This window comes from Oxyura jamaicensis, chromosome 7 (genome assembly GCF_011077185.1).
Source record: "Oxyura jamaicensis isolate SHBP4307 breed ruddy duck chromosome 7, BPBGC_Ojam_1.0, whole genome shotgun sequence".
NCBI lineage: Eukaryota > Metazoa > Chordata > Aves > Anseriformes > Anatidae > Oxyura > Oxyura jamaicensis.
Window position 1 is genome coordinate 12,795,945 of NC_048899.1, and position 12,538 is coordinate 12,808,482.

General features: G+C 39.1%; 1 protein-coding gene across 13 annotated transcripts in view; it reads right to left on the reverse strand.

Annotated features, from left to right (window-relative positions):
- Positions 1–12,538, reverse strand: part of ZNF385B (zinc finger protein 385B) — a 169,141-nt gene that overhangs the window by 48,807 nt on the left and 107,796 nt on the right. For 12 of the 13 annotated variants that reach the window (XM_035331679.1, XM_035331683.1, XM_035331680.1 and 9 more), the window contains one exon: positions 10,364–10,494. The exons of the other annotated variant lie outside the window; for it this stretch is intronic. In XM_035331679.1, coding sequence (XP_035187570.1) covers positions 10,364–10,494 — 131 coding nt within the window. The remainder of the gene's footprint in view (positions 1–10,363; positions 10,495–12,538) is intronic. 13 annotated transcript variants of the gene reach the window in all.

A 12,538-nucleotide genomic window follows, 5' to 3' on the forward strand; every position in this document is an offset into this window, starting at 1 on the left:
GGGGGGGGGGGGGAGGGATAGAACATGACCTTGATTTGAAAGTTTCCAACTAAGATAAATTTACAACATCACTGGGGAAGCAATGCTAATGATCAACTATTCCCACAGCTAACATCCACACCGTGCTGTGTCTGTTACAAACCACTCAATCTAGTTGTGCCTCACTCAATTAGATTAAAGGGCACCCTAATGTCTGGATGTGTAGGCACTTGTATACACTGCAATCAGATCAGCTCTTAACCTTCTCTTGGATAAACCAAATAAGCTGAATTCCTTAAGCCTCTCATTATAAAAGCCTTGATTCATTCGATAGTTTTTCCTCTGACTCCTCTTCAGATTTTCAATATGCCATTTAAGTATAGGCACTAGAAGTAACAACAGTATGCTCAAATACACTCTCTCTTTACCTGCTTAATTAAATCTTATTTCTTTAAGAAGAAATGCATTCGTCTTCTTTCCTCAGCATCAACTTGGGAAGCATAGCCAGCCCTACATCTTTACTGACAGGCCCATTTATTCATCTTGTAGGCTAGCACAAACAATTTTGCTGTATTTTGACCTAGTCAGAGGGGTGGAGCCGGCTGAAACACCACCAACCTGGGAGTCTTGTGTCAGAGCAGAGACTGCTTTCAGTTGGGGTTTCATTTAGAAAGTCTAATTCACAAATACTTGTCTAACTGAGCTCAGGAGGCTAAGTGTGAATCCTGGCCTTCTTGGCAAAATTTTCTCTCCTAAAACAGTGCAAAATAGTTGCTTAGAATAACATAAACAAAAGTAAAAATGTTTTACACTGTCCAACTGAAGTAAAACAGGGATTTTCTGATCTTTTGCTATTCTGTTAACCCTGTCTTAGCATTTTGTTGGCTTAAATAAAGAAAATCAAATATTAAATAAGTCATGTAATTATTTTAATCTCTCCCTTCCCTTCTCCCTATATAAAATGATATGATTAAGCATAGAGATCAAAAGAGAATTTTTTTAAAAATCTTTTAATTCCTTTTTTTTTACTGTCATTTTTTTCAGTGCTAGAACTATTCCCTCTTATTCCCTCTGCCCTTCTTTCTTTCACCCATGAACATATTTATTACATTAAAAATAAATTCTGGTTTAGAAAACAATCATTAGGAGAGTCTTAAAAAAACGAACTGTTCTAAAAATTAAATTCCAATGCCTCCATTTAAAATAGGTTAAACTTATGGTAAAAAAAAAATAATAATAATAATAATAATTAATTAATTAAAAAAAAAAAGAAAAAAAAAAGGTTAAATTTTCTGCTCTGGACAGGAGTGGAGATTCTTGTAGTTGAAGTAAATAAACAGAAAGCTGCTAACATGTTTTGGGAAAAAGCAGGGACAAAAGAGAATTCCCCCCCATATGCAAATGGAAAACAAGGAAAAAAGTAAATACCTGAGGTTTAATGCTTTGTTTTATACTAAACTGAACCAGCTAAAACAAATCAGCAGCTTCATTTTCAATGCATTCAGATTACTCCTTTACTACCATACGAGACTTTGCATCTGTAAGATGAATTTTGAGGACTATGACAGACCAAAATTGAGAAAAAGAAAAAAGTCAAGTACAACCCCACTGGCTAAAGCAATACTTAAGTGACATTACAGTTTCCCTTCCATTTGTGATTCTAGTGGCTCCAAAGTTTAACTGTACTTGTATTATGCATCTCAAAAATGTGGAAAAAAATATTTGCAAAATCAGAAAAAAAAAAAAAGCTGAAAGGTCTAAATAACATGTTTACAACTCTTCAAAATCCTCTGATGGAAAATGCTATATAACTGCTATTTATTATTAAAGCTGCTGGTATTCAGAACACTTGGCTTTGTTAAGCTAAATGAAAAACACTACCAGCAATACCTTCCGTTCACAGAATCACAGAATCACAGAATTTCTAGGTTGGAAGAGACCTCAAGATCATCGAGTCCAACCTCTAACCTAACACTAACAGTCCCCACTAAACCATATCCCTAAGCTCTACATCTAAACGTCTTTTGAAGACTTCCAGGGATGGTGACTCCACCACCTCCCTGGGCAGCCTGTTCCAATGCCTCACAACCCTTTCAGTAAAGAAGCTCTTCCTAACATCTGACCTAAAACTCCCCTGGTGCAACTTTAGCCCATTCCCCCTCGTCCTGTCACCAGGCACGTGGGAGAACAGGCCAACCCCCACCTCTCTACAGCCTCCTTTAAGGTATCTGTAGAGAGCGATAAGGTCGCCCCTGAGCCTCCTCTTCTCCAGGCTGAATAAGCCCAGCTCCTTCAGCCGCTCCTTGTAGGACTTGTTCTCCAGGCCCCTCACCAGCTTCGTCACCCTTCTTTGATGCAGAAAAAAATAAAAATATACTACTGTATGAGACATGCTGGAAATCAAACCAATAGCATACCCTGAGAGCACAGCTCTTCTTTTTACACTATTACCGTCTGACAATAAAATAATACAAATAGGTAAACTAATATGAAAAATTACCTTTCAGTAGAATCCTGACAGAAGACTCAAGCCTAGGAGGTAGTCAGAAAAACTTAGATAATGTGTAGGATGAACAAGATTCCTAATTTTTGCTTTCATCTTTGAGGATGTCTTTAGACCTCCCCCTTTTCTTTTTGATGGTCTGCTTTAAGTTTTGCTGGCAGTTCTCTTGCTCCCAGCCTGTTCCAGAACACCAATATTACACGCACATAAGAGGTATCCTCTTAGGTAGATTTGAATTTCTTCCACACTTCTGAACCATATTAAGAGAAGTTAAAGACAAATTCATGGCCTCAATCAATTCTTTGAACAGGAAAGAATAAGGACGCAGGAAGCCTAGTCTTCTGAAATCAATTAGCTTTGTTAACTTTCAAATACTAAAAATACGTATCTAAAAATGATAAATTATACGTATATATGCATTTTAACATAAATGTATAAAATAGCTGAATATAAATTAGAATTAAGTCAGAACTGAAAATTTCTTATGTCAGTTGACAACTGTCATCTACTCTTCCCAGTAACAAATAAGGCTTTCTTCACACAAAAACCATAATGTTTCCGTTTGTTTTCTTAATCTTATCAGTACCACACACTACACAAACAGTTTTTAAAATGATTTTTATTAAAATAAAAGAACAATGCTTATTTGTGTGAGTCTCTAAAAGAGAATTCCATTTCTAATCAAACCTGCCCTGAAAATTAATGCAGAATCAAAATCTGATTGTTTGTATTTGTTTATAAATCTAAGTAAATGAGATACAGAGTAGGCAAAAGGAAAAAATGGTGTTTTCTAATATATCTAATTCCCTTTCCATAGCATTAACTTGGGGTAGCATATGAAGTTTGTACGTATCCACTGTGGGATCAGACAGATTGTGTACAGAGAAGACCAGGTTGAAAGCCACAGCTCTTGAAATGAGCCCTGCTCAGGTAGTTGAAGGGGGCTGGTCAGGGCCTCAGACCTGCATATCATCAGCTTTCAGGAATGCAAACAAAAGACAGCTTTCACACTATGACTCTAAGTTGCCACACACTATTCTTAAATTGATGTAAAACTGAATGCATTTAAAAGACTGGCAGCTATACCCACATTCAGAAAGAGAGAGTACAACAGCCATTAGTTCTTGGCTGATTCTTGTCATTTATTAATTAATCACTTCAGTAATTCTTACTTTCTCATGGTGGGACGCAAGCAAGCCGTAAGCAAGGGCAGGAATGCTGAGCAGGTACAGCCAGCATGCCACACGAGCAGGTGCTTCTGCATTCAGCTGACACATCAAGAATTGAGACTTTGCTAAAGGTGCTCTGGATTCTTTCTTAGGACGAGAGATCTTGTAATTAGAAACTACTGAAATCTCTATAAGCACAGTGGGGAAACATATGCTACCTGTTCATCTTTGACTGCAATTTTGCAACTGCCTGCTGTGAGAGGAGACATTCACCTCACGGTCCATCTTTCTATGGTCTGAAATATTTATGGTTAATAATCTTCTTCCTTTAAACATCTTCCTTGTGTCATGAAGACACTACTAACTTAAGAAGCAATTCAATGAAGATAAAGGCTTTTTGGCTACTCCGTGTGCTGACAAGGAGAAGGAATACGTCCTGTGGAAGTGTCAGGGAGACTAATTCCCGGCTTTCTGTAAAGACGGATGAAACAGGCAGCCAAGGAATTGATCTTCTGAAGGACTCATGAAATGCTAGAATTTGTATACAGAAACTGTAGTTCTTTAAGGAATTAGGCTGGTGACCTAATTACTTGTATGGACAATAACAGAAACAGTGGAACAATTCAGGGACCATTTTTCACAAACCACACCATCAACACTGAACTCCGGTAAAGTGGTAGGAGAAGGCCAGCGTGCTGGGGGACATCTGCTTCTCACTGGTATGTGGCAATGAATTCGCTCCTTAGAGACAAGTCTTCCTATCTGGCTGCTGATCTGGAAAGTTAAAGAACCAAGCTTATGCATCCAGATCCTGCTAGAGAAAATGCAAGGTAATGGGAATCTTCAAACAATTATTAATGTTTAAGGAGAATCAACTTTAAATACAGTCAATTATTTTAGATAAGATTTTTTTTTTCCCAGGAATAACATGCATTAGAGACTAGAAACAAGTCAGAAAAATATTTATTTAGACTCTTATTTAGCAGAGTTGCTCTTTGAAGAGATTTCTGACAGGAGCTAAGGAACCTACATCTTTAAACTGAAATACCACAAACTGTAAAACCTGTCAAAGAGTGAGTGACAGCTCCCTGCTTTTGGCAGCACTTCTCCCTCCAGCGTCCCCCTCCACCCCCCTTTCCACATACAGACTCGGTGTATCTTACCAGGTGTGTGCTTCAAGCTCAATCTTTTCTGAAAGTTTCAACAGAAATAGCTCAAGTACTTTGTGGGAAAAATACAACGCTTTGAATGAACATTTTTCAGGGCCTCCAAAGAATAAGAAGAATCTTTCCAAAAATTTATACCACAGTTGAAAGAGGTTTCTGATGATTTGCATCAGAGCCATAGAAGGACAAGGAGGAATCCCTGGATTGGTGTAAAAAGACTAAGGACACAAAGGGAAGGGACAGACACTGCCAGAGGAAAACTGTGTCACAGCAGCAAGAATTAACCCAGGAACACAGTAACAGCAGCCTGTGCTTCCACAGTTCAGGCTTTATTATGGGGTTCCTGAACATCTTTTCTCTTGTGTAAAAGACACGTTTTATTTTTTTTTTTTTTTTTTTTTTTTTTTTCCTCTGCCATTCATAAAAGGTATCCCTCAATTCCTCACATTGTAGTTTGGATGATTTTGGCTATGATCTGGAAAATATGCACTATACAGACTATGGAATAACTGAAGGTAAAGGACAAGCACTTCTAAGTGCTCCATGAAGGACCAGAGGAAAACCTGAGGAGCGTTGTATGCCTGCACTAACTATAAAAAGTGGTACATAAGATGCCTGTGAAAAAAATCTTCTCCTTTTTTTAAAGAAAAAAAAATAAATAACAAAACAAGGCCAAACCAAACATCCAGTTACTCCACAAAACACTGTTTTTAAATTATTTCCTTCAATTTCTTTCCTGTGTTGTTAGGTAATGAGATCAAGGTATTACTCTTATGAAACTTCACCTGTTCTCAGGAGCAGAATATTTCTGAGGGAGATGAACAGAGCAGGTTCTGTTCCCTTTGCACTGCACAGAAGGGAGAAGGGGAAATGAGAGCACAAGGACAGGCTGCATGGGACAGGGGACAGTAGGTAATGGCCTGGCACCATCCAGTTGGATGCATCTGGAATCCGCTCCTCCTGTATACAAGCCTGAGCTCCAGTGTGTACTTTGGCATGGCAGCAGAGGGCTAAGTGGCTGAAATTCAGATCCTGTGAAGGAAACAGAAAGCTCCTGCACTGCAGTGCAGTGCCAAAAGCAGGAGAGGCTCTTGGCACACAGGGTGAGTAGCTGGTGATATGAGGCACAGCGCTCTGATCTGCTTGATTAGGGGGCCCTTCAAATTTGAGGGAGAGCAAATGAGAATCAGAGAGGTAGCAACTAAAAATGAGGGACATAATTGAAAATGCAGAAGAGGAAAGAGGAAATTAGTCCCTGCCGGTAGTCTTCTTGGGTACAGGCCAGAGATACTTAGTCCAGGCAAGGCTAATGATGGAGAAAAGACAGAGATATCTGACTACGTTACCAGTCAGCTCCTCTTTCCCTTCCTGTAGCCTATTCCAGCTGGCTCACCTTCCCTGGCAAATGTAAAATACTTCTGGTCTGCTTTGCAAGGGGAGATCTGAACTCTAATGCAAAGACTCAGCATAACCTACTGGAAGAGAAATAGACTCTGAGGCAGCAACCAGGCCACATTAACCCCTGAGTCCTCTAAACTATGAAGGCACAAACCAGCATTTAGAAACTAATTGTGGTCTAGTTAGATGGAAAATATCTCACTAATGTGAATGCTACAAGAGATACTATAATCTTTGATTACCCCTGAGGCCATAACAAACTTGGAAGGAAGCATATGAATTGCTGATTATTTTCAATGATGATAGAATCTCAGAAATTGCTGATACTGCTTTTGTGCAGACCGACGGGTCCCTGGCCGCACCACTTCAACTAAATTTGAATCAAGCAGTGCTGCTCTCATTTCAGGACAAGGTAGAATGTGCTGGAGTTTTCAGGGCTTTTTTTTTTTTTTTTTTTTTTTCCTGGGGACTCTACATCCCTTATAGGGAGATGCAGGCAGTGATCATTCAGTTTGCTTTGAAAGATAAATCTTTGCTTTCATCCATTTTAGCTCATGCATAGATATAACCTTCTGTGATGTGACCACAAAGCATATTTTCCTCATACAGTCCACAGAACGGATGACATAATAAAATGCATCAAGAATGTGCAGAGAAAGACTGGTACAGAAGATGAAGCTGTGTGGTGAAAGCCAGTGAGTGTAAAATCCAAAATTGCATTATAATAGATGCACAATGGGGACCTAATTAAAACTGTGTGGTAATCTTACCTTTGATTTTCATTAACATTATATACTTGACTTTGAAGTCTCACAGATCTTAAAATGTAATCAACAAGGAATCATTAGTCTTTTTTGCATGTTAAAGAGCATCTCTATTTAAACAATATCTTTTTGCACAGCTTCTGTTCCAAATTGGAGGTACCAATTTGGGAACCTCCTGGATCCCATTCTGCTATAAATAAAAAATATTCTAAGTTATACTAGCCAAAATTTGATTCAAGCTATGCATTTCATGCAGAGGGGTACAAGTAACTGAGTAAGAGCTTACAGAACTTGATGCCAGGACTAACATGCTGTCCCCTATAGATCTGTTGCTGCAGCACTTCTGAGAACACTCCTGTCCTTCCGTGCACCAGCCCACATTCAGGCTGTGACAGCCTGATCACATGCATCCTAATCTGACAAAACTATTTGCCGGTGCTCCGAAAAGCCCAGAAAAGAACAGTGTACCTGTTCTGCAACACCTTGCTGCTTGGAGTCCTTTATTCTGCACTCAGAAGATCCCTTTATGGCTGATGCATTGAAATAAATAAAAAAAAAAAAGCTCCCTAGCTGAGGAATAAAGGCATGTAGCCAAAAGAGTCAGACCAGCATCCCCAACTAAAAATTCATTTGGAGCATGAATTGCTAAATACTATACACACATCCACATTATTTTTAGAACTACTGCTGATTTATGAGAAACAGGAGGAAGGCATCTTAAACTAAATCACACAATTCTGTCAGGAAAATAAGATATACATAGGGTATTCTTTCCTTTTAAAAAATCAGGGTCTGCTCAGCATTTTATCTGAAAGTACCCCATGTGGAGAGAAGCATGTGATCAGAAAATGTTCACAAAGAAAATGGGAACGCTGATGTTTCATCCGTAGCACCATAGATGTTTTCAGAATTGAAAACTGTCAAAGTTAACTATATAAAAAGAGGATTTACCCCAGATTTTAAATATATTTCCATAAATAAAGGAAGTTATTTTGGAAACACGGTAGGGGGTGTTCCATTAAACATGTTTCTATTTAATATAATTTACCTTATTCTTCATGACCTGGTAGTTGCAGTATCAAGCTCTTCAGCAGAAACTTTTCTTTTTCAGGCCATTGAAATTAAGTTAGAAATCACCTCCTGACAGGGTTTAGAAAAAAACACTTCTGTATCTGGCTGCCACTGAAAAATAAACAAGTTGATGCAGAGAAGTTTTCTCTCGAGACCACATTTCTTTTTTCCACCTTCAGTGAACATACGAAGGGATGAACAGTGGCCCTGGCATGTGCTGGCGGTCCCCTCAGTCCTACCAAAGGCAAAGAGATTCAGAGTTGCATGCCAGAGGTGTCACAGTCCACAGCCCTTGACAAGTCCTCTTGTGAGTGATTAATTTGTAAGGCAAAGGATGGTGTGTATGTGCATGTGTGTGGCAAAAGCTCTTCCAACACTCTGGTACTGCACAAGAAGAAAAAATAAGGAGCTTAAGGAGCTCATGGGTGAACTGAATTTTAGTTATGTTTACTCAAATTTGATCTTCTTGAAAAAGGATATGTGTAAATAAATATAATAAAGTCAAAATCCTCCCCCCTTTTGTGTTTACTTTGATAAAAAAAAATAAAAAAAAATGCATAGAAATCTACATTTGCAAAGGTTGTGCTAAGTTGAAAGGAAGAGAAATGTATGACAACTGGTGTTACTGTGCCTGTCAGAAGATAACCATGAATGATTTAGTTTTCCAATGAGCTTTAAAGTCCATTATAAAAGGCTATTAAGGAAAATCAATACAAATCAATACATACAAGATAAATGGCAAAGTCTGTGAATTAGAAATAGTGTAGTGCTGAAATACTGTTCCTCCAAAAGGAGAGTTTAAGAATGTGGTGTCTGTGGTGCATGACAGGGTGATTTTGGATAATTATCAAGAATTCCAAGGGAGGAATAGAAGACATTTGCTGATGACCCCAGGCTTCTCTTTTAATAAAATGCATAGAAGTTTGGAGAGAAGTGGCAGGTGTGAAGGATAAACACTCTGGAAATTAGGCAAATAGAATGTAACCTAGATAAATGTAAGCTAGTGTACATAGGCAGAAACAGTCTAAATATCCAAATTAATCTGCCTCTAGAGGCTACAGCAGCTCAGAAATTCAATAAAAACACCGGCAAGCAAATAATGGTTGACTACAACCAGAGCATCCCTAAAGAAAAGGTTCTCCAAGACTTTATGTACACTTCTGTGAAAAAGCGCAGCTATAATACCAGTGCAATTGGAAAACAGACAAATCAATAACAAAATTCTCAAATGTATTAGACGAAGGAAAATGAATATGAATTGCATCATGCCAAGGAGATGAGCATGACATACTGCTGTCTTAAGCTGTATTAAGTTTTGACTCCTGCACTTTAAAAATACCTGGATTTTTATCTTTTCTCTCTTCGTACACAAGTATGTGTATGTACCCCCAGATCTGTACACATGAATAACCTCACATCTCCCACAAACACACACAGTTTATAAAATAAGTTGGGCTGCTGACATTTGAAAGAAGCTGGCTGATATGTTACCTCATAACCATCCCACAGCACCGTGTGCTCTAAAACAAAGCCTGTCAGCAAGATTTGCAAGTCAGGAAGAAGAATAAATCCTCTTGCTGTATTAACTTCAGACAGAAGGCAAATTTGCAAAGGAAATGTTTGGTGGTGGCTCAGCTGATCGCTGCCTGCTGGCGGTGACTCTGCTCCCCTTCCCGTCCCTCCACAACAACAGAGATGACCGTGATGCTCTACGGTTCAGGCGATGGTCATGGATGAGTAAAGCATATTTACTGACTCAGCAGAAATGACCCGGAGCAGTTTTCTTTCTGTTGCTATTAACTTACTGTTTCCCGACTTGTTCTATGCTGAATTAACTCCACAATCAAAACTGAGTGGCAGCATGCAAAATACTAGTTTCAGTGCACTCAACATGTTTAAGTCAGTGGAGGATCTAGGCCTTACCTGCCAGTCGGGTTTTTCCATTAGCTTTTTTTTGTTTTGTTTTGTTTTTGTTTTTGTTTTTGTTACAGCTCATGGAAACGTATATGCCTATGTAAACACTCAAAATTATTCCATTGCTCATTAAAGCTCTACTATGGGGCTTTTTCTGTGCACAAACAACACCCACACAGACCAAGTTATTATAAAAAAAAAAAAAAAAAAAAAAAAGATATGGCCCATTTTCACGAAGAAGGTTGGGTAAAAGCCTGAGACTTTCACACGAGGGAACAGTAACCACCACAACACAGACAAACAGGGTTCTATTAAAACTAGGTTTGTTTCAATAAGGGATATTAGCACTGGCTTGGAAAGCATTACAGTGAAACTAAATGCAGAAGCACCTTTACTTACTGTGTTAAAATTTGGGAAGAATCCAACAGCAGAGCTGCTGTCCACGGGGAAGGGCATAAAGGGTTTGATATCCAGGGAAGGCTGCATCATCAAGGCAGGTGTGCGCACAAGGGTGGGAAGTGTAGTAGTGCCTGCCAAGAGCAAACAAAACCAGGAATTCATAGTATTCTCCTTTCCACGTTACACACGGCATAGCTATCTCTTGCTGACACAACCGCCAAGAACAAATAATGCACGGAGGTAATAAAGTGGCTCTGCAGGAGTTAATATCATTAAAAGAAACCTATTTCCACACACTAGAGATGAGGCAGAGCACTTCCCTATGGCCATGCATACTCGGAAGCTGAAGAGGAGACATATGGTATATAAATCACCCTGGCAGGTAGAATAAATCCTCCTAAAGCTGAAAAATTCTTCTGTGCCAAAAAGGCCAGGATGGGCGCCCATGGAAGTCAGATGCTTTTGCAATTCACGGTTGCCTATTAGATCAGCTAGCACAAGCAGTACATGCAAGCTGAAATCCAGAGGTCTGTTTCCAAATAGCGAACTGCATGTTTGTTTTTTCTTCTTCTGGTGGCTTCTGTAACTATTAGGTGCTGCACAAACATCATTTCATGTAATATATATATATTTAATTCCTTCTGTTTTACAGTGCAATGCAAATATTAGAAAATGGACAACAGATAATCAGCTGGCACACACACGGACTCTCTACATGCAATGTAAATCAACATTTTCTTAATTGGAACACAGATCTTTCTCCCAAAAAGTGGGCTTTCCAGAAATGCACATACTGGAATTGTTGCTGTATATATACCCTTGAGAATCACTCCCCAACAAGATCCCAAAGGAATGTGAAGGCACAGATGTCCAAACATTCATCTATAACTAGCTGTTTGCCCTATCCACATGATAGCATGCCTAGCACACTGCTTCCAGCTATGCCTGTGGGAGTATTTTTTCCCCCTGAAATCATACAAAATAGATTTCAAACAATATTTCCCTTCACTGAAATAAAAAATTAACTAAAAAACAAACAACAAAACTTAGATGCTCCTTCCTGGGTTGAATAAATAATTCAACACAGACTCAAGGAGGCACTGGAACACAAGTGCCCATGTCTTTACAGGAGGGTGAGTCATTCTCTGCCTCTCCTCTAGGTCCGTTCTGCCAGAATTTCTCCATCATTACTTCCCTCTCCTGCTCACCAGTGGCCAGCACATCAGCCAGGAGTGTAACAGTTCTCTTGGGAGCTTCTTTGGTCTCAAGCAGAGCTGACAAAGTAACTAAGCTTTTTTTCTCATAGAAGTTGTCTGTGCTTTTTAAACTCAGTCAGGAGGGGAAAAAGGAGAAAAGTAAACCAAGCAGTTTTTCCTCTCTTGTCCCACAAAATCAAATAATTTGCATCTGCTTGCAAGATGCCAGACAATCCACATGGGCTGCTTAAGTACCAGTCTTCCATTAAACATCTCCCTTTCTCCCTGTTAAGGACATGCAAAATTCCAGGCAGAGAAATTTTCCTCCTTTTTCATCTCATCGCCCTACATCCACAGACGTGACTTCAAACCTGTAGTTTCTTCATTCTATAGTATCTGAGAGGAAAGCAGAGTTCAGAAGCCAGATGGGGCTGCATGAATTTATTGGATGGCCAAACACTTACAACTAGCCCTGAGCTCAAATTTTGTAGATGCTGGAGACACAGTCAATTTGATCACAGCTGCAGCATAGTAAACATTGTAGTATGGCCTAGCAGATGAGTAACAGGCTATAATCTATTCTCTGTTTCTTCTACAGGCAAAGGGTGAGGATAGCGGAAAGATGGGTCATTGACAACTATGGAGAGAAAACTGTTGGACACCATCCCAACTGAGCTGCACAACTTGAAAGGAAAAATATGCTTGAGATACACTATTCCAGAATATTTTCTCTCTTCTCCTACCCTGATACTTTCATAAATGCAAGTTGTTTTTTTTCAAATCTTTAAGTCAGTTAAACCCTGCATTCTGCATGAGCCCGTGTAACTCATTGACACTTGTGCTTAATTAAGTCAAAGCTTATTCAAGTGGAGTCACAAATTTCAAAAGGCTGAAGGCTGTCTAACATGCCCATAGTTTCTATATATCCATATATATCCATAATGAAAAAAAATGCATCAACAGGAAAGCAGCATCTCAG